The sequence below is a fragment of the Camelus ferus genome, chromosome 4 (genome assembly GCF_009834535.1).
Source record: "Camelus ferus isolate YT-003-E chromosome 4, BCGSAC_Cfer_1.0, whole genome shotgun sequence".
Taxonomy (NCBI): domain Eukaryota; kingdom Metazoa; phylum Chordata; class Mammalia; order Artiodactyla; family Camelidae; genus Camelus; species Camelus ferus.
The window spans coordinates 68164127-68190827 of NC_045699.1; the positions used below are offsets into that span (position 1 = coordinate 68164127).

The window sequence follows — 26701 nt, forward strand, 5'->3', positions numbered from 1 at the left end:
AGCCTGGTTGGGGCACATGGATGCTAGCTAGGGCTTCTGCCAGCCAGCCACCTCCTGACCTCCTGCCCCAGGATGCTGCCACCCAAGGCCAAAGCCACAGAACGAGTTCTGTTTGCTGGGGTCAGCATGGGGCAGATGGAGCTTTGTGGAAAATTGAACCTGTGAACAGGGATGTCTTGGGACCCCCTCATGGGAGCCTCCGATATAAAATGTCCATTTCTTGCCTTTCTACCCTGCTTTGGGAGAACCAAGAGAATGATTCTGTTATGTAGCTGCATCACCAAAGAATTAGCAAGCCAGGCTCAGAGGCTTCCAGGGAGGGGCTCCTTGGCCTGGGGTCCAGGTGACTGGCTCCTTCTGGTCCTGGGGAGCTCTGGAGAAGTTCTCCATCTCTGATCAGCACAAAGGGGCAGAGTGGTGATTTCTAGGGGTCTGACCCACTCTAATATCCTTATGTTACTTTTTGCCATTTGAGGAATGGAAGAGTCTCCCCAGAGCCCAGAAGAATGCCCCATGAGCCTGGTGTCCTGATCTCCGAGACACCATGGCCTGGGACACCCTTGTGTCCCCCTGTCAGCCTTGGAGGGGGAGGCCAGTCTCCAAAGCCCAGCCTTGCCAGGAAGAGGGCAGGGTCCCTTTAAGTCCTGCTACACATCCTCAGCTTGTTGCTATGTAAGGGACCAACTTCCTTAGCAACCACCTGGCCTCATTAAAGGGGCCCTGAGCAGTGGTTGCCACCAGCCATGGCTCCCAAAAAGAAGGCAGGCAAGGGGGCCAAGGAGCCCGAAGTCAAGAAGAAAGGTGGCAAGAAGGATCTCAGCCTAGCTAAGCCCATGGAAAAGTCTTCAAGCGAGGAGATCCGGGAATTCTACCACATCCAGATCCGTGACCTGGAGGACAGGCTGGCCCGGTGGGTGGGCGGGCAGGTGGGCTGGTCCTGCTGGGTCAGAAGCCCAGCTCAGTGCTGGCTGGTCTGCAGCCTCAGACTCAGCGGGGCAGGTGGTGGCGGGGTGGGGGGGGGGAGTGCGGTCCTCACATAGGATATCCAGACCCCACCCCAGCCTCAGTTCCCTCATGGGTAACATTGGGAGGTTTCACAGTTTCAAGAAAAAATGAATTTCCCCACCCCATCTCAGCTCCCAGAGTTCCCAGGTCCCAGTGCTAACCACCCCAGGCAACCACCACTTCCCCCTGCCTCACACCTGCATTTTATTAAAAGGCAGAGTCCAATCAGTGGGATGAATTGGAAATGGCTGGCCCCCTGGCAGGCAGGTGCCCAAATGTCCTTCCTTCCACCATCCCCCCCACCCCACAGCTGTGAGCCCCTGAGCTGTGGGCCCCACCAGCTTACCCAGCTGGCCAATCTACTTGTCCACACTGGGCCTGTTTCCCCAAATGTAAATGAGGAATGCTGTCTTCCCACAGCTGTGTGATGTGGGTGGTGGTGTGTGTATCTCTTCTGAGACACATTCACCTGCCGATTTTTCTTAAAACTAGTTTCCTCCGAGTTATGATGCACCAGCCTAGTCTCAGGGAGACCCTTAAAAAGCACACCCCTTTGGTGACAAGAGGGCAGGTTTTCCCCAGATGATGTCGCAGATACAGCTAATGTTGGGATTTTCAAGTTCATGAGGTGGGTCCCATGTTGGCGCTCACTGTGTCCTTAAAATAGCCCCAGGAGAGAGGTCCTGATGTCACCCCCATGGTACAGGCAGGGAGACTGAGGCTCAGGGAGAGGAAGTCACACCCAGGAACGGGCACCAGGATGGGAGTCCTGGCCCCTTGACTTTCCTACACCAAGCTGCCCCCTTGACCCACAGATCAGGTCATTCAGCTTTGCACCCTTTTCTGCCCTGTATGCAGAAGCCCTGTCAAAGGATGTTTGTTGCTTGAGTCAATCGAGAAGTAAAACACATTCCCAAGTAACTTCTATCAGTTACTCTACTGGAAAGCAGAAAATTGGTTATGTGATACTCTTAAAAAGTGACAAGCTTCCCTCAAGCTGAGACACCAGATGGAATGTATTTGGGAAAAATGCGTTTGGGAGACAGTGCATTTTGGCACCTTTGGCACCTACTATTTGACAAGCTCCCCATCAGGCCCTGAAAATACAGAGAGGGAGGAGGTCAGGGGTCTGCCAGGTGGAGAAGATGGACGTGACATCAGGTTTGACTGCCCAATGGACAAGGGCCAACCTACAAGAGGGCACCAAAGAGAGGGTCACACATGCTGCTCAGGGCCAAGAAGGCACCACTGAGAAGGCCACACAGGGGTTCACTCAGAGGACGAGGGTAAGGAGATTACAGGGGCAAAGGCTTGGGATTGCAAAGTACGGAAACATTAAGGAGGGCGCAGAGCTGGTGGTAAGCCTTGTGGTTAAAGAGCCTCAACTTTGGGGTCACACTGACTTGGGTTCCAGTTCTGGTTTTGCCATTTACTAACTCAGAGATGCTTCATGCTTCTGTGCCTCAGTTTCTTCATCTGTAAAATGGGTATAATAATCACAGTACTTACTTCCTTACAGGAACAAATATTGAGTACCTGCTATGTACCAGGCACCATCCTAGGTGTCAGGGACACAGCTATGAATGTAACAGACAGAGGCTCCGCCCTCAGGGAGCTTACATTCTTGAGATATAATGAATGTAAAGCCCTGAGCACAGGCATTGGCTGTAGTCGAGAGCATTGACCTGGCGGCACAGTGGGAGATGAGGCTGAAGCCTCAAATGCTATGGGAGGGTCCAGCGAGCAGCCCAGCTGCATGGAGGCCTGGCTTGCCCAGCCCCCGGGACCTCTGCCCTGTACCTGCCTCAGGTACCAGCGGAAGTGGGATGAGCTGGCTGTGCAGGAGAAGCTGTTCCGCCAGGAGTCTGAGCAGTTGGCCAATAACAAGAAGGAGATCGTGGCCTTCCTCAAGCGCACGCTCAATCAGCGGGTGGATGAGATCGCTGACCTCAACGAGCAGCTCCAAAGTCTGCAGCTGGCCAAGGAGATGGAGAAGGACGCCTTCGAGGCACAGCTAGCCCAGGTGCGTCATGAGTTCCAGGAGACCAAGGACCAGCTCACCACTGAGAACATCATCCTTGGTGAGGGGCACTGGCAGGCGAGCCTGGGGGCACACACCATGGGCACGGGGACTCCCAAACTCTGGCTCTTTGGGCTCAAACCCTAGCTCTCCCACTATCTTTGTGACCTCGGGCAAGCGCTTCTCCCTGACCCTCAGTTTTCTCACCTGAGAAATGGGATAATACACCTACCTTGAGTAACAGCTACATGCTGTTTCCTATACATACCTTCTGTAGTAACTCCCCGCAATCCTGCGAGGCAGGCAATACTACCACCACCTGCCACTTTGGAGGTGAGGAAGCACTTCAAGAAGGTGGGGTGTCTTGCCCAACATCACCCAGCTGGCAAAGGTGGTTTTGAGTTTCAATGACAGCACTGAGTGCCTGGCCCAGAGAAGGTATTCAGATACAGTGGCTGTTGTCACTGTCACTTTCATGAGGTGGGGTGTCAGAGGGAGGCTTCTTGGAGGAGGTGGAGCCTGAACTAGGCTTTGTAAGACGAGTGGAGGAGAGGAAGGGCATTTCAGACTAATTCATAAAGGTGGGCAGGACCATGCACAACAGGTGTGTGGACAGGGGTCTGGCCCTACTGGATCGGCAGGTGTAGGGGGGGCATGGCTCAAGGCCCCTGCTGCCCCCACCCCCGGGACCCTGCCCTCCCATGGCAGCCCCTCACCAGGCCTCTGCCCTGCGGTGGGGCAGGCGGGAAGCTGGCAGCCCTAGAGGAGTTCCGGCTGCAGAAAGAGGAGCTCACAGAGAAGTTCACATTGCTGGAGGACCAGCTACAGAAGCAGGAGAGTGAATACAAGGACTACGTGCACAACCTGGAGAAGAAGTCGGTGCTGGACAAGGACAGGTACGCAGGTCGGGTGTCAGGCGTGGGAGCCCCACTCACTGGGGCCAAGCACAGCCCCGTCCTTGGGCCTTCAACAGCCTCAGCATCTAACTAGGGGGACTGCACTAGCTCACTGACGCCCCAACCTGCTGCTCCTCACAATCCTGGCTGACTTATGGGAGGTGGGATAAAAGACAAGCTCCCAGCTCCAGTTCTCAAGCCGGCATTAGAGAATCCCTGGACTTCCTTTGCCACTTTTTGTGGCTTAAATTATATTTATTTAATAGGCAACAATACATTGATATTGTCCAAAATTCCAAAGGTACAAAGGATCTACAGTAAAAACCTCCTGACTGTGCCCCCGGCCCTTGGGGGATAGAGCATAATAGGGCCCTCAGTGCTCTGGAGACCCCCACATAGGCAGGGGGTGCCTGAGGCCTGCGCCCACCCCCCACCCCCCCACACTCCTACCCACCCGGATTAGACTGAGGAAGGAAATCATCCAGCGCGTGAACTTGGTGGCTTCCGAGTTCCACAAGGTGGCCAAGAACCAGATGTGGGACACGACGAAGCGGGCCATCATGGAGAACAACGCGGTGACCCTGCAGCTGACCAAGGTATCGCGGCAAGGCATGCAGCTGCTACAGGAGAATGAGCGGCTCAGAGGCACCCAGAACAACTTGTGCAAACAGCTGGAGCTGCTCGAGAACTCCCAGAAGGTCATGGCCAGGCACAGCAAAGGCCACCAGAAGGTGTGCCCTCTAGGCACTCATCACGGGGTGTTTGGCACTGAAGGCAGGAGGGAACCCTAGGAGCCTTGCCCTTGAGGCAAATACAGTCCAGCAGGGGTGGATCAGAATCACGAGGGAGGCAGCAGCAAGGGGATGGGGCCCTCCCTGGGAGGCTCTGGCCACATCTCTTGTTTATATTTGGTCTAAAGCCCCCATAACTGGTTGAAGTGGGACCCAACTCTGGGGACCCAGCTGCTGCTAGAGAGACGCTGGGTTCCCAGGGCCTTGGCTGGCCTCTCTGTCCAGCGGGGCAAGCCCTCACTGAGTCCGGAGCTAGGGGAGCGGGGCTGGCTGAGGGTCGATGGCAAGCCCAGGCCACGGCCACCTGCCACACTGCAGATCATCCTCATGCTGACGGAGAAGTGCCGCGAGCAGCAGCAGGGCACGGTGGAGGCCGAGCGGCTCCGCCTTCTGCTGAGCCAACAGGAGCAGGGCCTCCTGCAGCTGCAGAAGGACAACCAGGCACTGAGGTGCGGCCTGCGGAAGGGCGAGCGGCGGGAGCAGGTGGGAACCCATCCCTTTATGGCCGCACGACACGGGCCAGCGACTTCCCCTCTCTGGAGGGGCCTTGAGGCTTCGTCTGTCAAACAGGCTGAGGTCTGGGGCTGGTGAGGGCCCCTGTGGGCTGGAGAGAAAAGGCAGGGCCCATCGCCCTAGAACAGGGAGGTGGCTGACTTGTCCCGGTCCCGGGCCCAGGAGCCAGAGAGACCAGCTGAACCTACAGCTGGAGCAGCAGCAGGCCGAGGTGTGGCGGCTACAGCAGCAGCTGGCAGAAGAGCAGAAGGTTCGGGCAAGCCTGGAGAAGGCCCTGGCCCAGGCCACCTCCTTCCTCCGGGACGTTATGCAGGTGAACTGGAAGGGGGTGCAAGCGGAGGGCGGGCGGGGGTGAGCCAAGGACAGAAACTGCTCAGAGGTAACTGGGCCACTCAGAGACGGCCAGGCCCGAGGCCCCATCTTCCCCTGAGAGACTCCTGGCAAGTCTGTCTTTTTCTGATTCTGCACTTCAGGGGTCCCTTTGAAGTCTCAAAGGAGCTGGATGGAGTCCTCTGAGGCCCTGGAAGGCCTCGGGTCTCAGTCTTCTCATTAGGAGAATGGGTATCCCACCATAGCCAGCAAACACTTTGAGAAAACAGGCCCTGGGGTTAGGGTCTCCCAGAGGTGGGTGCTGGGGCCTGACTTAAGGACCTGGCCCCATGGGCCCACCCCTACCGGCAGATGCAGCCAGACAAGGAGGATGGTGACTTTGATGTAGTGTTCCAGCTGCAGCGCAAGGAGATGCTGCAGCAGCTGCTGGTGATGCTCAGCTCAGCCACGGTCCTGAGCCCCCAGATGGCTGTGTGTTCCCAGGAGAGCCAGCCCTGTGGCCCGCACAAGGAGAGGTGAGTGAGTGACCCTGTGTGACTTCAGAGGAAGCAGCTGTGGGACTTGTCCAAGGGCTGTCCTCAGCTGAGCCTGGGCTGGAAATCTGGCTCCCCAGAGCCTCTCTTGAATCTCAGCTCCTTCACCTGTGAAATGGAGGTGATGACACCACCCTCTCCCCGCAGACGGTCCAGGACCCAGCCACTCAAGACTGGGTCTCTGCTGCAGCAGCTGTCCAGCATCACACCCTACCAGCTTGGGGACCTGGGCCTGGTGCCTCGACGGATCCGCATCCCACCCAACCCTGAGGACCTCAGGCTGCTCTCACACACCACCCGTGTGGGAAACTTACAGGCACATGGCAGCCTTGAGGTGAGGGTGCCAGGGGCCCCAGGGACACCAAGATGGCAACCCTGGGTGCAGATCATGGCTATACCATGCTGTGGCTGTGTGGCCCTGGGGATGTGGCTGGACCTCTCTAAGCCTCCATTTTCCCATCCGTAAAATGGGCTGAAGAAAGGTGTGCCAAGGCCTCAGTGGGATAAGACATGCCCACACATCCCCTGGGATAGGGGATTGCTGGACCTGTGGGCCCCTCCTCCAGAGGCAGGGGGGAGGTGGGAACGCCCTGAGGAGGCCTCAGCTTCCAAGTGGGTACCTTTATTTTTACAGATTCACACCTCTGGTTCTCCAAAAAGGTTCAAAAAGTTTAGTCTTCCTGAAGTTTCCCTACTTTCTAAGTAGGACACAGAGAGACCAACCTCCTCTCCTAGAAATGGACCGTTCCCACTATAGTTGCTCCCTTCAGTCCACAGGTGGCCTGGGGGCAGCCCAGAGAAGAGTTACATAAAAACAGATACCACAGGTCAGCGTGGCACGTCTGTGGATGTGGGTGGGCATGTGGGCACAACAGGCAGACAGGCAGCTGGGTCCACTGGTATCAGGGGCCCAACGAAGGCCCCTGGCTCCTCTCACGGATGTGGTCCAGGAGCAGGTCGGCGGCGCGCTCCAGCAATGGAGGCAGCAGCTCCTGCTCGGCGGGGGAGAAGCGGCCCAGCACATGGGCCTGCACTTCATCCGGGTGTGTCGGGCGCCCGATGCCCACCCGCAGCCGTGGCATTGCCTGTTGGGGAGCCAGAGGGGCCCAGGGAGCTTTGGTGAGGAATGCTGGTGGCCCTGTACCGGCCCACTCAACTCAGTGCGGGACAGAGGGGCAGACTCACATTGGAGTTGAGACAGCTAATACAGGAACGGACTCCATTGTGGCCCCTTCGAGGGATACAAGAGGAGTAGTCAGTGCTTCCTTGGGTCAGTGACCTTCTCCCCATCCCATGCTGAGACTGGGGTCGGCACCCCTACCCTACTCCAACTGGGAGGCCAGCTTCCCTATCCCACCCTGCCCAGCTCAGGGCCTCACCTGGCGCTTCCTCCCAACTTCAGAGCCAGTTTCCCCAGCGGCTTGTCCAGCTCATCATGTACCAGGTAGACTTCCTCAGCAGTCAGCCCGAACAGCTCCGCTTGGCATAGGGAAAAGGGTAGCCCTGGTTACTGCTGATCTGCCCAGGGGGGTTGTCCCTATTCAAGGTTCTCATGAGGAAGGGCCCCAATTAACCCCACTTCATACATAAAGAAACAGGCTCTCACAATCACCCAAGGCCAGACAGAAACTGGAGCTCAACAGGCACCTGGAGCTCCAGGTAAACCCAACTGCCGCTCCCCAGAATCCCCTCTCTGGCCCCTGCACCCTCCAGGCAGCCCACCCCTGGTGCCCTCAACTCACCGGCCCGGGCCACGCTGCGCCCGTTGACGTTCATGAGCCGCCGTGGCCGGAGGAGGACCAGCTGGGCATCACCGAGTGAGGCCAGGGCGAGGTCGGCGGCACAGCGCCGGTCGCGCGCCCAACTCTCCGCCACACCCAGCCGCCGCGCCAGCTGCCCCAGCACCGCCATGCCCACGCTGTGCCGCGTGCTGGGCATTCCAGGGTTCCCCAGCCCGACCACCTGCGGGAGGCACCGGGGAAACTGAAGCCCGATAACTCTACCCATCCTCTATCTCACAGCGGCCTCCGGGGCCCAAAGCAGAGGAAAGTAAACGGAAAGCTGGGCCGGAGTGTGTTAGGGGCTCCAACGGCGGGCCAGGAAATCCCGTAGACTCCAGAAGGCCGAATGGAAACTGGGGCCCCGCAAGGTGGAAGGGTAGGGCCCCCCAGTGTAGGAACGGAGTTCCTGGATGTTTGGAAGCCCACTGAAGCACTAGACCACTTCTAGATAAGAAAACTGAGACAAGAAACTGGGGGGACTTTGCCAAGGAAACAATGGCAAAACTGGAGCTAGTACCCGGAAGCCCCTACGCCGTCCCCAATTCCACTCACCAGCCACCGCTTCCCCGGGGGCCGGGGTTCCAAAATGCATCGGCTCATGGCCCTACTCAGCCACAGTCCCGTGCGCGAGAGGCCCGGCTGCCCCATGCTGCCCCGATTCACGGCCGGACCCCGCCCCCTGACGTCATCCAGCCCTCAACCAATTGCGGCCGCCACCTGTCCAGGGGCGGCTGCCAGCGCCCAATCCCGGGCGGGCCACGCGACCGCCATGCTTCTGAGGGGCGGAAGTGGCGGGGTGGCGGCGGTGTCGGGGTGGTGGCGGTGTCTGGGCGTCTCCGCACATTCCGCGGCGCGACGTCAACGTGTTCTGCGGGATTTGTTGTGGGGCTCGGGGAGCCTATGCTTGGCCTCTGGATGGGGAGGAGGGAACCTGGTTCTGGCCCCAGCTGTGGCCCTGCTTCGCTGCAGAAACCCGGCAAGTTCTTTCCCCGAGGTAGACCTCGACCTCCCCAGCTACTTAAAATTTACTAACCTCCTTCCCGCTGCGTTTGAGATTGGATTCCTTGGAATCCGAGGGCGTGGCTAGGGGGCGGAGCCTGTGGGCGTCCCGGAGATGGTGCCTAGCAACGTCAGCCGTCAGGGCCAGGAGGCAAGCGAGGGCCGTGAGGGAGCCGGCCCAGGCCCCCGAGGTCCTCCTGGAAGGGGCCTCATGACAGACTCTAGAGAGGTGCGTGAGAAAGCTAAAGCGAAGGCAGAGGGTCGAGAGAAAAGAGACCACGTCTGGGTTAGCAAGAAAGGTTTTAAGTATGGAAGAGGCAAAGTCAGTTGTGCAATTCAACAAAGTCCCTGGCCGCTGTGCAAAGAACAGAGGGTTTAGAGCATGTGACTGGTGGGGAGGTCGGAGGGGTGGCCGGAGCTGGCATACAGGCAGAGATGGGATTGACCCAGATGAAAGGAGAGAAGAGGAGGGATTTAAGAAATCTTTAGGAAGTGGGGTAGACAGGACTTAAGGACTGAGGGGACATAGGTCTTTGGCTTGGGTGGTTGATGGAGAAGGTAGACTCACTGCTGTGGGAAAGCCTGGGACAGAAGTCAGGTGTGATGCTCAGTTTGGCCTGGTGGGTGTGAGGGTCCCACAGGATGTGCAAGAAGCTGCTGGTCCCCTAGGGCCTGTGGCTTAGGGCAGGGCCTGGGCTGCAGACAGTTTTGGGTGTCAGTAGCTGGAGGTAGGAGCTGAGGGCAACCAGGAGGAGAGCAGAGGGCGGTGTGACTGTGAGACCTTGTCCATAAGAGCAAGAGGAAGGACTGGAGAGAGTTTAAGGGGAATGGGGCTGGGAGTACCACCAGACCCCAGACTGTGCCTCCTGCCTCCCCATTCTGTGAAATACCTGTGTGTGAGGGGAGTGGGGGTTGTCTCTGAGGTCTGCTCCAGCTTGCTGTCACTTGGTTCCAGGATGTTCTGTGGCTTGACCAGGCTCCCTCACAGCACATCCCAAAGCCATGGGTGATCCCAGTCCTAAAGGGGACCCTACAGCGCATCTTTGGGACCAGCCAGGTGTTCCAGAACTTTGATGATATAAAGTCAAAGTCCACGGGGTTAACAGTGCACCTCAAAGTCAAGGAGTAGTGAGTGACTACCTCATTCTGGGGTCCCAGTTTCCTACCCTGCACAACCACTGACTGACACAGTGTGCAGCCATGGGCCAGTTACTCCCCCTCCCTGGGCTTCAGTGAGCTCAGCTGTATAACAGGGCTCTTCCACCTCAACAGATAAAAGGCTGCTGGCCTGAAGGAGCTCCAAGAATGCCCTCCTGTCCCTGGGTCTCTGTCTACCCCTCTTGTCTCTCTACCCAAGATCCACCCCACCCCAACCCACTCCCGAAGCCCCAGCTGTATGCCCTGGGTTGGTCCCGAGTCAAGGCCAGCCGTTCTGCCTGTGCCCCTGCCCGCAGCTACCATCAAGGCCATCAGTGCTTGGAGCAAGAAGACTGGGAGGTGGCCGTGCTGTTCTTCTCCCGTGCCCTCCACCTGGACTCCCAGCTGGTGAGGGAGAGGGCCTGGGTAGGCATGGGCACTTGCTGATACACACTTCCCCCTCACTGTCCTACCTGTCAGTCCCCTCCCCTCAGGGCCACCAAGTCCCTGCTGGTAGCTGAGCGTCAAGCCTCAGGGCTGACTGTGGGGAGGGGAATGCAGCCTGGGTCCCCTTTCCCTCAGGTAGAATTCTATGCCTTAAGAGCCGAGGCCTACATCCATCTCTGTGACTTCTCCTCGGCTGCCCAGAACCTGCGAAGGGCCTACTCCCAGGCAGACAACACCAACTACCTGGAGCGGCTCACCTTTGTGCTTTATCTGAAGGTGCTGGGGCTGCCCCAGGCCCACACAAGACACCCACCTCTCACCCCTGCCTGCTGGCTCCTCCCCCAGCTATGGGGGGCTTTCCTTGCTCCTGGGACCAGCTCTGACTCCCTGGGGACCTCCTTGTCTCTGTGTCTATATCCCCATCTGCTGCCCCTCCCATGACCTCTTCCACATCCCAACTTGGTTTACTGCGAGGGCTGGGTTCAGTTTTGTTCAATAGAGCTTTCTGCAGTAATGATGATGGTCACCCATCACTGTCCAGTCTGGTAGCCACTGGCCACAAGAAAACTGTTGAGCCCTTGAAATGTGGTGAGTGTGACTGAGGAACTCATTTTAAAATTGTATGTAATATTAATCACTTTGAATATGTATAGCCACAGGAAGCTGGTGGCTATTGTACTGGGCAGCACAGGCCTAGAGTCTGGAGGCTCTAAGCACTAAAAAGGTAATGATGCCCCGCATTTGCAATGCAAAATAAAGATGATATTAAACCATAAGATACCAGCAAAGTCCTGACTTTTTTTCCCATTTTGACAAATTGGATGTCTTTGTTTTTAATGTCAATAATTATTCAATTATGGAAAATAAACTTTCTTAAAACCAGACCACACACTTAATCTGTCTGTTGGGGTCCTGAGTCCAGTCGTGCTGCTTCCTGTGTGACCCTGGAAAGGTTACTTCACCTCTCTGAGCCTCAGTTCTTCATCTAACCTCGGTATGTTAGCTAGACCCAGTAAGATAACAAGTTCAGTTATTTAACACGAGGCTTGGCACCCAGAGCCATGGTCGAGGCTGGAGACTGTTACTGTTAGATCTGCTGTTCTTGTCTGCCTCCCAGATTTTCTCTCTTTTTCTCTGTTCCTATGTCAGTATTGCTGTCTCTCTCCCCAACTATATATTCCTGCCTCTTGCTGTCTCCCCAGCTCTGTATCTCTCTCCATCTCTATGTCTCTGTCTCTTAAAATCTCTCCCATATCTAGAGGGCTCTGTCCCTGTCTCTTATCTCTGCCCCTTTCCCTCACCCCCCCCCCCACAATGTTACCGCCCTCCATCTCGTGGGTGCTGCAGGGCCCAGGTCGTAAGCAGAAGTCACTGGTCTCTGTGTCCCCAGGGCCAGTGCCTGTTTGAGCAATGTGCCTTTCTGGATGCCCTGAATGTCTTCTCGCAAGCCTCTGAGCTCCAGCCTGAGAAGTCCTGCTTCCGTTATCGATGGTAAGCACCCTGGCCCATCCTCCTGGCCTTCGTTCTCCCAAGCAGCCCCTTCCTGCCCCTCCCACCCGGCAGACAGAGCACCTCCGCCCTCTGCCCTCAGCATGGCCTGTCTCCTGGCTCTCAGACGGCATCATGAATGCCTCTCCTTCGTCACCAAGGAGGTAAAGTATGGCACAACCAATCCTGATGTCTACATCCTCCGGGCCAGGCTCTACAACTTCTTCCAGAAGGTAGAGCGGGGAGGGCGGGGCCAAGGGTGGTCCCCTGCCTGTCTGGGTGCTGAGATTACAGGAGATGGCTAGGCTGTCAGCCAGCCCTGAAGCCACATCCCCAAGTGTGGTGGGGGCACTGTCCTCCCTGGGCAGAGGCCCCGACCGCGCTGACCACTCATGCCCAGTCAGGTAGTTGTTCCACTGTCACTCAGCCCTGGCTCTGTGCCAGGCCTGCGCCGGCCCCAGAAACCATGAGGTGAGAGACCTCTGCCATCCCTGCCCACACTTCCCAGCCCAAGGGAGCCAGCCCTAAACAGATAATTACACAAAGAATGATTTTGCAATTGCATGAAGCACCATCAGGGGCCCCCAGGCATCCATTAGATAGAAGACTGGGTCACAAGGGAGAAGGGACTGCAGGAATAAGGTGGGGTCTTGTGAACCCAGGAGGACCCTGACTGCTTCCTGGGGACAGCTGGAGCTCCAAAGGGTGCTCCCTAGGACGATGGATTTAGGAAAGATCCTTCAGGCTGCCAGGGGAGATATGGGCTGGGGAGGGGGGCAAGTATGGAGACCAGTAACCTGGGTGCCATCCATCTGGAGAGAAGGGGGCTGGGGAGTGTCCACAAGGGTGGTGAGGAGGGGGCAAGCCCCACAGACCTTTGAAAGCAGGACCAAAGACTGACTGGTGGGTGAGCACAAGGGTAAGGGAGGCACCCAGAACAATGCCTAGTGTTCCAGCTTAGCCTGGGTGCTAGGGGCTGGGAGGGGACTCAGGACCGGGAGGAACGAGGTGGGCTGATTGGATGGGGCTCACCTCAGCTCACCAGGTGGGGTGCCCTGAAAGTGCTGGAACCATGACCCTCCCTATGCTGGGAGCTGGGCTTCTGTGGCCCACAGATGAGTCAGCGGGAGGTCTCCTTCGAAGGATGGTGACTAGTAATTATGGATGATTATTGTTGACTGTTGGGATTTTAGCTGCTTCCTGTGATGCAAAGTCACGTTCTAAATGCTTTACTCATGTTTATCTCTAAGGTTGGCAGTAACCCTTGGAGGTAGGTACAAGCCATTGTACTCTTTTCACAAATGAGGTCCAGAGGGCCTAGGAAACTTGCCCAAGGTCACACAGCCAGTTCTCAGTGGTGCTGCCCTTGAACCAAGTCCACCTATTCCAAAGCCTTGCCCCAGCCTCTGTGATGTTCCCCCTCCCAACTTCTACTCATACCTGTTGTCCACACTGCCTCACTCACCCTCCAACCAATTACCCTCCAGGACATGGGGTGCTTGCTAAAACTGTTTGTTGACTGACTGACTGACATCCCCACCCAGTGGAAGGCATTTGCCTGGGGATATTTTCTGCTCATGCCCAAGCCTGCATCTGCTCTTGGTTAGAGTTGTTTTTGGCTTAAAGGTCAGGGGAATGGAGGAGGGTGTACGGAGGATAGGGAGGACATGACAGTCACGGTCAGGGTACCAAATCCTCCCCTGACCTTGAATGAGCCTCAAAGAAGTCCTCCAAGGAGGAGGCATTAATAACCTCATTCTACATTCTGATCTGGCTCACCTGAGGTTACATCTGGAAAGGGCCAGTACAAATGGGGCCTTGGACGGGATTTTCCCACAATGCCCCCTTCCTCCTTCAAGAGACAGAAGAGGCAGAACAGCAATGTGGGACCACTGAAGATGGGTGACATGTTGCTGGCCTGCCCAGAGAAGGGCCTCAGCAGGGGCCTGCCTCCCCACACTGGGCAGGACAGGGTTCAGCTTGGCCTGCACCCCTGATGCCCTCCCTGGCCCCCTGCAGCCCAACCTCTGCTATCAAGACCTACACAGTGCCTTGCTGTTGGACCCCAAGCACCCACAGGCCAAGGTGCTGCTCAAGGTGATGGTGGGCCAGGCCCAGCAGGCTCGCCAAGATGCTGGGATCCTGGCCGTGCAGGGCAAGCTGCAACACGCACTGCAGTGCATCAACTGTGCCATCGAGAACAACCCTCTAGACCCCAGCCTCTTTGTCTTCCGGTACTTGGTGGGGAGATGTTTGTCTTGGGTCCCAGGCCCTGCCCTGCCTCAGAGGTTCTGTGTGATCTCAGGAGAGCCCTTGACTGTTCCCAGGCCTCAGTCTCCCCACCTAGCCTCTAATAATCTTTCCCTATTCCTCACTGGGGTCAAGGGATCGTGGGAGGTGGTCTCTGCTACTGCCCCTGGAAGAAGGACAGGCAGCAGCCTGTTAACCCAGGAATCCTGGACCCCCAGGCCTGCTGAGCAGTTTACACTGGAAGGCTCAGCCCAGCTCAGTGGACGGGGCTTGGGTTTGAATCTAGGCCCTTTCCCCCAAAAAAGGACTCACCACCTCATTCTGGGCCATCTAACTTCATTAAGCCTGGGTTCTTTCATAAACACTGGAGGTGAAACATCTGTCCTGTGTACAAAAAGTCCTTAGCATAAAGGCTGGCACACACATGGCTCCCAAAAACAAAGAAGGAATCTATTTTTAAGAAAAGTAAAATTACCAGTGGCTAGCAGGTTCTCTGACTGGCAATCCAGGAGCCCCACAGGCCAAACTAGTGCATGAAGTGCCCCCCACCCCCACCCCTACCTCCACAAGTCATAGGGCCTGGAGCCACAGCCACTTGCACAGCCACCCCTAGTGGGTGGGGGCACTTTGGCCCTCATGTCCCTCCCCCACAGGGGCATCATGTACCGACGGCTCCGGGAGTTTGATGCTGCCGTGGAGGACTTCCTGAGAGCACTGGACATGATGACCGAGTCCCAGAAGGAGTTGGTGCAGCAGGCGCAGCGCCAACTGCTGCTGGCCTACAACGACTTCGCGGTGCACTGCTACATGCAGGGCGCCTACCAGGAGAGTGTGCTTCTGCTCAACAAGGCGCTCAAGGACGAGCAGAAGGAGAAAGGCCTCTATATCAACCGCGGCGGTGAGCTGGGTCGGGCTGCCTCGGCGTGTGCCCCTCATCCGCCTATGGCCTGGGCTCCTCCCTTGAGGGCCCTGAGGGAGGGAGAGAAGGCGGGAAAGAGGGAACACTTAAGAGTCTCGGTGTCCCACAGATACTTTGAGAAATGTTGCCTTAGATAATCTGGCTACAGGCCTTCAAAGTGCACGGGATCATTCAGCTGGGAAAAGGTGCCCAGAGGCACGGAAACCTCTGCAACAGCCCACAGGTGTTATCAGCCGCCAATTGCGGGCCCCGCCCCCTGGGGGTGGAGCAGGCTGGGCTGGGGCTCCTGGGCCCTGGGATTGGGGGCCCACCCAGCTCCTGCCCCTGGTCCCCGGTCTCCAGATTGCTTCTTCCAGCTGGGCAACCTGACCTTTGCTGAGGCGGACTACCAGCAGGCGCTGGCGTTGAGCCCGAGGGACGAGGGCGCCAACCTGCGAATGGGCCTGCTGCAGGAGAAGTTGGGCTTCTGCGAGCAGAGAAGCAGGTGCGCGCGGTCTGTGGGCGGGGCCGGGGGCGGGCCGGGCCGGGCCGGGGGCGGGGCTGGGCCAGGGCCTGGGAGCGTTTGGGATGTAGCCTCCTGCTGAGATCCCGGGGTCAAGATGTCGCTGCTCTCCCACATAAGTCTCTCAAATATCGATGTTATTTACCAAGTTTTCACTAAAAATCCTTCACCTCACTTTTTCTCTATTGTTATGGTAACTTCGCTTTCAGTAACAGATAACTCAGAACATGAAAGATCCTTCAAGTATCTACCTCCCAAAGCCTCTCCTACCCCTATACGTTTAGCGAAGATTCCTCCAGATTGATTTCTAGGCATATATTAACAGCTGCTATCATTTTACAAAAGTGAGATCATGCTAAGCTGATCTTTTACCTGCTTTTTTACTTCCCACGGCATTATAGGACTACCTCATTCTCTTTTATTGTTTGAAAGTATTCCATTCTGTGGCAGTCCCACAATTAATGTCTTTAGACAACAGTCTACTGATGAACATTTGGGCTGTTTTCAGTTTTTTATTATAAATAATGCGGTAATGAGCACTCAGGACATATGTTTTCATGCATTCATACTAATAATGCCGTAATTAGATTGCTAGAAGTTAAATTGTTGGGTTAAAGAGTGTGGAATTTTAATATTTTAAAAGGTAATACCCAATTGTTCTTTAAAAACAATGAACTAATATAAACTTCCCCCCATAAAGGAGAGTCTTGGTTTCCCCAAGCCTCCCTACCATAGAGTATTAAGACTGTTTTTCAACTTTGCTAATCTAGTGAGCACAAAAAATGCTTTTGCTGTGGATTGATTTTGCATATTTAAATTGCCATTGCAGTACAGCATCCTTCGTAAAGCCATTATGGCCTGCCCAAATATTTTGCTCATTTTGCTATTAAATTGCTCATTAAAATAATCTTTTTGGTGATGAGTTCTTTGTAGGCTAGGAAAATTAGCTTATCATCTGCTCTGTGTGGCAAAATATATCTTCCCTCTTTACTGCTTTCCTTTGTGGTGTTTTTGCTACTTAATACCACAAATTAACCACAGTCAAATAATTTTTTTCATTTTTACCTCCTGGGTTTATGACATTCTCAGAAAGGCCTTCGCTACTCCAAGATTATAAAAATGTCCACTTACATTGGAGTTTTACACTAGCATTTAAGTGTTTGGTCCATCAAGATGGGGATGGTGGCAGGGAGCAGAGACCAGCCTGGTTTTGCCCAAACTCCCCAGTGAGGTCCAGAAACCTCCATCCCCTCAAGGTGGCCCAGCTCAGAGCAGCCTGTGGCCCACCCTGTCCTGCAGGCAGTTCCAGAAGGCAGAGAGCCACTTCTCAGTGGCCATCCAGCACAATCCCCAGAAGGCCCAGTACTACCTGTACCGTGCCAGAAGCCGGCAGCTCTTGCAGAACATTTTTGGGGCCCGCCAGGATGTTGCCACTGTCCTGCTCCTTGACCCCAAGCTACCAAAGGTATGTTCCTGCCGGGCCAGGAGAGTGGACTTCAGAGTCAATACCCCTAGCTGCCTAAAGATACTTCCTGTCCCCAAAAGAAATCTGCTTTCCTAGCAGTAGTAAGAGCTGCTGATGCCGGAGCCTTTTCCATGTGCCAGGCACGGTTCTAACCACTTCAGCTTGCATCTACCTGTTTAACCCTCTTCAGCAGGTAGCATTGTTATCACAGAGCAAAGAGGGTAAGGCTCAGAGAAGTCAGTACCCTTGGCCCAGGTCATACAGCATGCAGCTCAGACTGTCATCTGGCTGGCTCCAGAACCCCTGGGCAGACTCACCACCAGCCCTCCCTCAGAGAATCTGATAGTTCTGGGCAAAAGGGCCCTGCCCTTTAAAAGTGACAATCTGTAAACCCTTCCTCCTTCAGCGCAGAGAAGGGACTCTGCGAGGACAGGGCGGCTCCACACCTCTGCCCCCGTCCTGGCCCACACCTGACTCCGGTCACCCTCTTTCCTGGCAGGTGCTCCCGCTGATGGCCAGTCTCTTCCCTGGCATGTCAGTGGAGGAGGTGCTTGGCAGCCAGGTGGCCCACCTGGCCAGGTTGCTGCTGGATCGGGCGGTGGAGAGCAGCCTGCAGGCCAGCACCCCTCAAGATATCATGCGGTAAGTTTCTCCAGCAGGCCCCCCGAGGCCAGGGGAGGGGGAACGGCTGAGGCTCAAGGCACCTCTGGCCCCGAATGCCTTCTTAGGCCACTGGCCTGTGCCTGGGGATGGTGGAGTGAGTCAGGGAGGCCTACCCAGCACTCTGGGGTCTTGGTTGGCAGGCAGCTCAAGGAGCAGGAACTAGAGCACCAGAAGGCCCAGGCCCTGTGGCTCTCGTGGAAGCTGGAACAGCCCTTGTTCGAGACCTCCAAAGAGCGGGAGGCCACTCGCCAGTCCCTGCAGGCAAAGCCAGAACGCCCAGAGTTAGAGGCTGAGGCCCCTGAGGAGAAAGAGGTGAGTGGGCCGCACACCAGGGCTGGGTGTCCTTAAGGTCTGGGGTCGAGTGGACCCCAAGCCAGGGCTGAGGGAGGCAGGCTGGCTAGAGACTGGCTTCTGGGCCCAGCTCTGCCACCACTCAGCTGTGTGACTTGGGCTGGGGACATCTTGCTGTGAGACAGGGATGGTACCCATCAGGGGTACACCTGAAGGAGAGCATGTGAGGATGTGGGCCCCTCACAGAGAAAGGCCTTCCCACCCTTTGTCCACCCTCACCTTCATGAATTCTGCTGTGTGCACTGGCCACTTGTGCGGAATTTTCTTCACTCTTAAATTCATTTCTAAAAACTTTTTATTGAATGGAACATAAATATAGAAAAGTACACAAATCATAAGTGAACTGTTGGATGAATTTTCACAAACCAAGTTCTCCAGATCAAGAAAGAACACATCCCCAGCTCCCCAGAAGCCCCTCGGGCCCCCTTCTAGGCCCCTCCCTCAGCTCAGTGCACCCCACGAGGCTGCTCTGATTCCTAACACCATAGATAAGCGGGCCTGTTCTTTCCAACGGAGGAACAAACATGGCATGCCCTCTGCCTCTGGCTTCTTTCATTAAGCAGCCAAGTTTGTGAGATGCATGCAAGCCGCCTGCTCCTTCTCATTACTGTGGACAGTTCCATCCTGTGAATACCCCACAATTTATTTATCCACTTGACCGCTGACAGACAGCAAGTATATTTGTGTTCAAAGGAGACTTTATGCCATTAAAATAAATGGGGTACCAGCATCTTTTGCTAGAAATGGAAAAAGTGAGCTCTATGTTTTCCTAGCTCACATTGGAATACAGAAGTACAGAACTTGAGTCTGTGTAACCAGCTGAGTCACAGTGGGCTCCCTCCCTCAGGGAGGTGGTGTGTCTGCCCTGCAGCTCTGCCGGCCCCCCATCTCCCTCCCACACATTCCCCTCACCTGTAGGTATGGCCAGCAGCCAAGAGCCTGGCTGTGGAGTCCCTGCTTCTCTGCAGCTTAGCTCAGTGCCCTGGGCAGGTGCAAGTTCCCTCCCAGATGTGCAGGGGATGAAGCACATGAGGACAGAGAAGCTCCTGTTTCTCCCAAGCTATTCCCCAGGGTGTAGCCCTGTTTACAGACGCCTGCCCAACACTGGAACTATTCTGCATTTTGCAAATGGGGAAACAGAGACCCCAGCAGCCCCTTGATGCTGCTTTCCTCACAGCAACACACCTGACTAGCTTGGCCACCCCTTCCTGTCCAACCTCTCCATGTCCCCATCCAGCCCTAACCTGCCACCCTCAGGGAGTCCAGAGCTGCGGCTACTGGCCCAGGACCTCTTGCAGCCTGTGACCGCCCAGCCTGTCTCTTGCCCTAGGAGGAGAAGCTGGAGCTGGCCCCCAGCAAGGAGAGGTCCCTGACCGACAGCTATGTTGACCAGACCTCTTCGGGCTCCGTCTGGGGCTGTAAGTCCCCCTGTAAGATCTAAGTGAGCCAAAGCAGCAGGGCAGGCAACAGTCAGGGGTCAGAGACTCCTGCGGATTTGGGCTCCACTGCTTACAGCTGTGTGACTACGAGACGGGGGTACTCATCCCAGCTGTGCAGAGGGCATAGGGAGCCCTTGGCGATGCCCATTGCACTGCCTGGGAGGCCAGCTCTCACTGCGGGGCAGAGTTGCTGCCTGCTCCCCCCTCAGTCCTGCCCCTTTTCTCTCTGCCCCCTTGACCTCTCCCTGAAATAAGCCCACCAACCTTGTGCACAACCAGGGAGCTTTTACCCCCAATTCTGCCAGGCACCAGCGTGGATGGGGCAAAAGTGAAACACCCAGGAATGCTGCTCAGAGTCCTCACAGCAGCTGTGGGTGGTCGGGGGGAGGGATGGAAGCGGCAGCCGCCAGCCCCCTTCCTGCCATCCAGCAAATGCGTCAAGCGTCCCGGGGCTGGGCCTGTGCTGGACGCTGGTTACAGCATGAATGGCACAGTCCATGCCCCAGGGAGGAGCTCTTGGTCCTGAAGGGAAGAAGGCACACAAGGAAACACAGAAGCAGGACGGTGGAGATGTACTGTGGAGGGAAGTCTAGGGGGCTGTGGGTGCATTTAGCCCCCTTTAGGGGGTCAGGGAGGGCTTTCAAGACCCGGGAGAAAAGGGGTTAGCCGCGCATGGGAGGGGTGGAGCAGGAGCAACTGCTGCAGGCAGGGGGGCAGGGCCCTGCAGGCTGTCGGTGGCGGCTGGAACGCAGAGGGCAAGGGGCGGCCAGCAGAGTAGAGGCCAGGCCTGGGCAAGCGGGACCCTCGGTATCTCCCCCTTATCTCACAGCCCTGACCCACCTGCAGGGCCCAGGGTGCCGGGAGGGCTGGGTGGGCGTGATCTGGCAGGACTTCCCCTTGGCCTTGCAAGGCCTCCGGGATATGGGCAAGGGTGAGGCTTGGAAGCCTGCCTTTCCCGGAGCTGTCTGGGGAAGGCAGCCTGACAGGCGCTCTCGGCACATCCTTCCCAGGCAGGACCACATCCATCTCAGAAATGGAGATGTCCACTACCGGCCAGGAATACAGGAGCACCTCGACCACTGCTGTGACATTCTCCAACTCCTCACTGCTAAGGACACAGTCCTCAGACTTGGGGTACAACAGGGAAGACCTAAGCCTGAGCCACAGCCCTAGAAAATCCAAATATGCCCAGGGCCAGAGCTGGAGGCCCGGCGGGACCGAGGCCACCCAGAGCCGGAGGCCCAGCAAGACTGAGGCTGCCCACGTCCAGAGCCAGAGGCCCAGCAGGACTGAGGCTGCCCAGGCTGAGAGCCAGAGGCCCAGCAAGACTGAAGCCACCCAGGGCTCAAAGCAGAGGTTCAGAAAGGCCAAGGGTGCCTGTGGCTGGAGCTGGGGATTCAGAAAGGCTGATGCCACACAGGACCAGAGCTGGGGACTGATCCAAAGTGCCAGCAAGACCAAGACTTTTGATGACCCAAGTTGGAGCCCCTGCAACACTGAGGTCACCCAAGGCCAGGGCCAGAGCCAGAGGCCCAGCAAGTCCAAGGCTTCCCAGAGCTGGAGCCCAGAGCGTGAGCCCAGGCTCCAGCAAGACCAAGGTCACCGGGGGACTGAGCCCAAGTCTCAGCGATACCCAGGGCCTGAAATAGAACCCCAGCCCTAGCAGTCACCCTGCTCTCCGAAGGGAACACCCAGCCCCCTCTCTTCTTGCCAGGGATTGGAGAGAGTCTGACCCCCACAACACACTGGCACTCAGCAAAGCAGCCTCCTTCCAGAGCAATGAGAACTCAGCCAAAGTTCCTCTGGTCCCATGGCTGAATTTATTGTATTCGTTCTCTTCTTTTACAAAATAAAAAATTTGAAAAGGCAAGCCCAAGTGGCAGCTTGAGTCCCTCTATTCCTGGAGACAGAAGCCTCAGCCTGGCTTTACAGTACTGGGCCACAGGGTGTGGGATGGAAGGGTGGGGTGTGGTGCCAGAACAAGGGCTGAGAGTAACTGACCGAACGAGGGAGCAGGCACCAGCCACCATCCCTGAGTTATAATTCACATTTTAAGAAGGCTCAGGCTGGAGGGTGAGCTCAAGGCTCACTGAAGTTCTGCGGTGACCAGTGGTTTCCCTGAGGAAGGAAGCAAAAGCCAAAATGCTCTCTGCTAAGTGGCTGGGGCCTGCCTGGGCCTTCCGTCTCATGGCCTGGGCAACACCCCTCCTCATCTTCACATTGTGCTCTGGGTCCCACTCTCCAGGAGGCTCAGGACAGGGACCCACTGGCAGAGGCCTCAGGGCTTTCCTGCATGGCCTGGTCAGGTAGAGAAGGGTAAGGAAGCCACCTGGAGAGTCAGAGGAAGAAGGCAATTCGGGAAGCCACAGTCTTGCAGCCATTGGAGGAAAAGAGCTGCTCCTCCTCAGGGAAGAAGGTGGTGCTGTCCAGCACAGCCTGGACAACCTCATCCCTTGGCTCCAGGCCCAGCTGGGCCAGCTCGTTGAGAACACAGTGCCGCACATGGTGCCGCTGGAGCGGTAGGAAGGGCACCAAGGTGTCCAGGAGATGCTCTTCCATGATTCCCGAGTGCCAGAAGCCATCTGCAGGAAGGAGGGATGGGAAGAGGCTGTGCTTCACCTGGACGAGCTGGGTCCTCATCCCCAGCGGAAGGAAGTGCGGGCACTGGTCTTAATCCTCTCAGCCACCTTCCAGGTGCTGGGCTCAGGGAGTCTGTCTGACTACCCTGAGCGCCAAAGCCTGAGCTGGGAAGTACTGGGTCACTGGGCAGAGTACCAGACCCGGGGAAACCTGGCCCACCCTGGGTTGCCCAGGCTCTCCCTGGGCATGATCTGAGTGTGAGGCCCCAGTCTGGAAGCCACCCCGGGCTGGGGTCCTCGGCTGAACTCACGGTGCGGGTTGTCCAGCACTGCCTGGGAGATGACCGGCTCCAGCTCCTGCAGCCGGATCTCCTCGCGGTCCCGGCGGCTGCGCCACGCCTCCAACACCACCTGGTTGATCTGCTCACCACCAGTGTTGCTAAAACCAGGGTGGGGGACATAGGCTGAGACTCAGACAGGGAGGGCAGGATTTGGCCCTTGCTTCCCACGTGCCATCTCACATGACCTAAGCCTGGGGACCCGACCCAGTACCAGCAGGAGCCAAATTCACTGAAAACACCACAGGAACCACTTCCCTTCTCTGGAGCTTGTATCCATAACCATGACCCCTAGAAATCTACCTATAGGTGCCATGCACTTCACTGATTATAGAACACTTCTACGTCCCTTAACTGACTTTCCCTCACCCAGCCTCTAGGAGGACACTAGGGCATTAGGATTGGCCCTGCTGTTCAGAGGGGGAGGTAGGAACCCAGAGATGTGAAGTGGTTTGTCCGAGGAAACACAGCTGGGATTCTTAGAGGCGGGACTTGAACTCTAGTCCTGTTTTTCCCAGGCCTGTGTTCTCTTGGCCACAAGAGGGAAAAACTCTGAACCCAGCAGGGGTTCCACAAAGAAACGAGGATCTAGAAGACTGAGCCCAGAACTGGCTTTGAGAATATCAAAGGGAAGTCACCTACCTCAAGTGACAGTGTCACCAGCTAGAGTGTGGGGGACTCTGGGAACGCCCCAGTGGTCCCAGGGGGAACAGTATTCTGTGGGACCACAGGCCAAGCCTGGGTAGCTGAGCCCTCTGACACGGGTCCCCGCGCCACGCCCACTGCAAAGCCGGCCCTACCTGATGAAGATGAAGATGGCTTTGCGATAGTTGGTTCCATACACAACCCAGGAGGAGCCCAGGAAAGGTCGCAGGACCTCTATCAAGCCTGGGGCCAGCTTGTCCATCTCATCAAAGAGGAAGAGCGAGCGGCTGCAGGCAGTGAGGTTCCCCTGGACCCAGCTCTTGAGATCCTTCTGTGAGGGAGATGTAGGAGTATGAGGGGGTCTGGAGATAATCCCCCAACCCCAGACGTCTTCCCAAGACAAGAACAAATCTCCTTCCCAGGAAGACGGGGTCTCCCAGAGAGCACTAGTCCCTTAATGGGACTCATGGTGAAACTGTGGCCCAGAACGGGGAGGAGACTTGTCCAAGCTCACACAAGTCTGCAGGAGAACAGGACTCAGACCCAGGCCCTGCACCTGCCTGTTCAGCGCTCCTTCCCTGACACCTACCACTTTCTAGAAAAAGAGAAGCCTCCTTCCTGCTCCCTGAATCTTCCCAACAGTGTTGACAGCTGAAACATATCAGCCTGGAAGGTACTTTGCAATTAACTACAACAGTAGTAGTAAGAGCTGACATTTCCTGACTGCTTGCTCTGAGCCTCAAATTGGGGCTAAGTGCTTTACAGAGAGATTATGCAGACTGTCTGGCATAGGTAAGTGCTCCATAAATAATAATACCCGCAATTATATAATTCCATGCCCCTCACAACAACACTGGCAGGTGGGTACCATTACTGCCCCCCCAGGAATTAAAGCAAGAACTCCCTGCCAGGTAGAATAGATCATCTCAAGCTCTGTTCAGGATGGGTCCAAAGGGCTGAGGCTCCAAGTGGCTGTGTGGCCTAGAGCAAGTAAGTGATTCCCCTCCCTAGGCTCAGGACTCCCTCCCTCCCTCCCTAGGGTCTGGCACCCCACACTGCAGGTGGATGGTGGTCCAGGATGCAACCAGCCTACCTTGTAGCGCTCCATGTGGCTGGGGTGGGGGAAGTGGATGAGTGGGGAAAAGTGGTGCACATGGGGGCTGCGGAGGCCACCCCGGAAGAGGTAGTGCGCCAGCAGGGAGCTGACAAAGGATTTGCCCGTGCCTGTCCAGCCATGCAGGGAGAGGACCAGCGGCTTGGTGGGAGCAGGGTCCTGCACAAAGGCCTTCAGTGCCTTCACCACCAGTGCTCTGGCCAAGTGCTGGCCAGCCAGGTGCTGGGCCAGGTCACACTCAAGTCCTAGGACCACAAGAAGGACAATGTCAGAGCTGAGGACATAACCGCAGAAAAGGTTCAGGAGGAGAGTCATGTCCGGAAGCTGGTCTAGGATCCTTGTGTTCTGGGATGTTTTTACAAGCTGCCTATGTGGCCCTTGAAGTCTCCGATCGCAGGAGCCACCCTGAGGCCTGACTCAGCTCGGCAGCACCCCCACCAGGTGGCCCTCTGGATTGCGCTCAGCCGTAAATGGCTGCGAATTGTCAAGAGGGTCTGTCCCAGACCTCTGCCCATCCGCAAGGCAGGCTTTTCCCTTGACGGCCAGTCCAGTGTGAAGGCCTAAGCTTCCCGGCAAAGCCCTGCTGTCAAAGGCCTCTCTCCATCCTAGCAGGGTTCTGCCTGGATCCCAAACAGGCATCCTCAAACCCTCGTCCCAAGTCCTGTGCCCCAGGCTCTCAGGGTCCCTCAACACCGGGCCCCACTTCCGCCCCTGGCTGTCCCGAAGCCTGGGAGCCCCGCCCCTCGGTTCTATCCTCCAGGTCCTGCCCCAGAGCAACCCTGAGGTCCGAGGGCTCCCTGGTCCTCCGGCCCCTCAGGTCTGGGCTCCCGCAGCTCCTCACCCTGGAAATCGGGCCGGAAGTCACATTCGCAGAAGGAGCCGAAGTTGCAGCGCAGCGATGTCAGGTCCCAGACGGCGGCCGCGGCCGAAACCAGCCCGAGCAGCCCGAGGAGCGAGCCCCAGGGCCGGCAGGCGCACGTCGCGGCAGCCATCCGGGCGAGGCCGGAGCTGGGTCCGGGGCCGCCAACCGCCTCTCCCCAGAACTACAACTCCCGGCGTGCATCACTCCACGGCAACCACAGCCAGTGGCCTACAACTCCCGGCTCCCCTCTCGCCCCTCTCAAAGGCCCGCCCCCGTCGTCCCACTGCAGGAACGGGAGATGGCCTCCAGGGGGAGCCCGCGAACCATCCAACCAAAAACTGCAGGCTGCGTTTCCATGGCCACGGTAACTAAGGGACCATCACAGTAGCTCTACAGAATAATAAAGGATTATGACCACAAAGGGTGACGTAATAATTGTAACAAAAACTTCTGCAGCACCTCATACCTTGTAAAGCGCCCTTTCCATGATCTTTTTTTCCCTTTTGCATGATAAAAGAGCGCTATAGCTTTTGGTGAGCACCTACTATGTGCAGATGGTGTTAGGTGCCTTATGTTTCTTATAATATGATAACAGTACCTGTCATACAGAGGAATGGTGATATTTCAGTGAGGTACAGGCACATGAAGTGTTTTGGCTCACAAAGTAATCAATAAATGATCATTGTACAATCCATCATGAAACATGGCTGTCCCTTACCTAGCAGCTACTATATGCTAAATGCTGTAACATCAGCCCTAAGGGATCGGTTCCATTATTGTCCCCATTTTACTGAGAAGGAAACTGGGACCCAAGAGGTTAAGCCCCTTATCCAAGGCCACCCAGCTAGTGAACAATAGAACTGAACCCAAGTCTGGCTGCTGTCCCAGATCTGAGGCACTGTGTTATCCAGCCTTTCTTGGTCAAAGGATTCATAAGGCAAAGAGCCCCAGACATTTCAAATTCAGTGAACAGGCTCCCCAGGCCCCATTCTGGTCTGGAATCATGCTGATCCACATTGCCCACCTCCCCCACCCGTGATATCAAGAGAACTGCTGGGAGAGGGAGGGTATAGCTTAGTGGTAGAGTGCATGCCTAGCATGCATGAGGTCCTGGGTTCAATCTGCCTCTATTAAAAATAAATAAATAAACCTAATTATCTCCCCCAAAACAAACAAACAAAAAAAGCCAACTGCCTTCATGGCCCTCCTCAAAGATCCCCTGCCCCTCCCCCACAAACACACACACAATCACACACACATACTTCTGGGGCTTCAAAACCTGAAAAGAAATGAGTTGTTCCCACCATTGAGTCAACAAAAGGAAAGAACTCCAGGTCAGCACACCCAGGTTCCAGTCTTCCCCATTCTGCTGCTGTGACCCAGGGAAAGACCTTTATCTGTCCAGTTCCCGGTTCTCCTGAGGGGAGCTGGAATCTTAGATCTCAAAAAGCCCTTCTACCCCAAACATCTGGGGTCTTTAGTTGTGCATTTGTGGGAACCTTTGCTGCAGCTCCCAGAGGCAGGGAATGGAGTAGAAGTTGGGGTGGGTCAGTATCTCTCCTACTGGTTGGAATTAGCTGTTTATCTGTGAGCTTCCCCAGGACAGGGACTCGGTTTTAGTGTTGGCTGTAACT

The 26701-nt window shown here is 56.3% G+C and overlaps 4 protein-coding genes across 12 annotated transcripts; 2 read left to right on the forward strand and 2 right to left on the reverse strand.

Annotated features, from left to right (window-relative positions):
• Nucleotides 1-725: 725 nt before the first annotated feature.
• CFAP157 (cilia and flagella associated protein 157) lies at nt 726-6794 on the forward strand. Of its 2 annotated transcripts, XM_032478503.1 has the most exons (9): nt 726-910; nt 2815-3086; nt 3768-3921; nt 4385-4652; nt 5031-5161; nt 5388-5538; nt 5907-6070; nt 6236-6422; nt 6723-6794. In XM_032478503.1, exons 1-9 carry the CDS (start codon nt 744-746, stop codon nt 6792-6794), a joined length of 1566 nt encoding a protein of 521 aa, XP_032334394.1. In that variant the 5' UTR covers nt 726-743. The 2 variants fall into 2 exon arrangements, 1 of the variants encoding a protein (XP_032334394.1); XR_004319496.1 differs by lacking the exons at nt 726-910; nt 4385-4652; nt 5031-5161; ... (2 more) ...; nt 6236-6422; nt 6723-6794 and having other exon boundaries at nt 2956-3028; nt 3768-3844.
• Nucleotides 6690-8575, reverse strand: PTRH1 (peptidyl-tRNA hydrolase 1 homolog). Of its 2 annotated transcripts, none has more exons than XM_032478502.1 (5): nt 8422-8575; nt 7831-8050; nt 7468-7567; nt 7274-7319; nt 6690-7080 (listed from the first exon to the last, which is right to left on the reverse strand). In XM_032478502.1, the coding sequence occupies exons 1-5, from the start codon at nt 8515-8517 to the stop codon at nt 6991-6993; spliced, it is 552 nt and encodes a 183-aa protein (XP_032334393.1). In that variant the 5' UTR covers nt 8518-8575; the 3' UTR covers nt 6690-6990. The 2 variants fall into 2 exon arrangements, with proteins under 2 accessions (XP_032334393.1, XP_032334392.1); XM_032478501.1 differs by having other exon boundaries at nt 6690-7173.
• Nucleotides 8576-8584: 9 nt separating this feature from the next.
• TTC16 (tetratricopeptide repeat domain 16) lies at nt 8585-21262 on the forward strand. Of its 4 annotated transcripts, XM_032478492.1 has the most exons (14): nt 8727-9097; nt 9824-9996; nt 10323-10413; nt 10588-10728; nt 11843-11943; nt 12044-12173; nt 13960-14174; nt 14844-15088; nt 15452-15593; nt 16911-17076; nt 17576-17718; nt 17880-18051; nt 19421-19508; nt 20540-21262. In XM_032478492.1, the coding sequence occupies exons 1-14, from the start codon at nt 8984-8986 to the stop codon at nt 21190-21192; spliced, it is 2574 nt and encodes an 857-aa protein (XP_032334383.1). In that variant the 5' UTR covers nt 8727-8983; the 3' UTR covers nt 21193-21262. The 4 variants fall into 4 exon arrangements, with proteins under 4 accessions (XP_032334379.1, XP_032334380.1, XP_032334381.1 ...); XM_032478489.1 differs by lacking the exon at nt 10588-10728 and having other exon boundaries at nt 8586-8863; nt 12044-12104; XM_032478488.1 differs by lacking the exons at nt 9824-9996; nt 10588-10728 and having other exon boundaries at nt 8585-8863; nt 10141-10413; nt 12044-12104.
• Nucleotides 21263-21329: 67 nt separating this feature from the next.
• TOR2A (torsin family 2 member A) lies at nt 21330-26683 on the reverse strand. 4 transcript variants are annotated; one of them, XM_006181860.2, is made up of 5 exons: nt 25047-26191; nt 24185-24450; nt 23247-23422; nt 22420-22547; nt 21330-22111 (listed from the first exon to the last, which is right to left on the reverse strand). In XM_006181860.2, the coding sequence occupies exons 1-5, from the start codon at nt 25195-25197 to the stop codon at nt 21867-21869; spliced, it is 966 nt and encodes a 321-aa protein (XP_006181922.1). In that variant the 5' UTR covers nt 25198-26191; the 3' UTR covers nt 21330-21866. The 4 variants fall into 4 exon arrangements, 3 of the variants coding, with proteins under 3 accessions (XP_006181922.1, XP_032334391.1, XP_006181923.1); XM_032478500.1 differs by lacking the exon at nt 24185-24450 and having other exon boundaries at nt 25047-25162; XM_006181861.3 differs by lacking the exon at nt 22420-22547 and having other exon boundaries at nt 21976-22111; nt 25047-26683.
• Nucleotides 26684-26701: the final 18 nt, after the last annotated feature.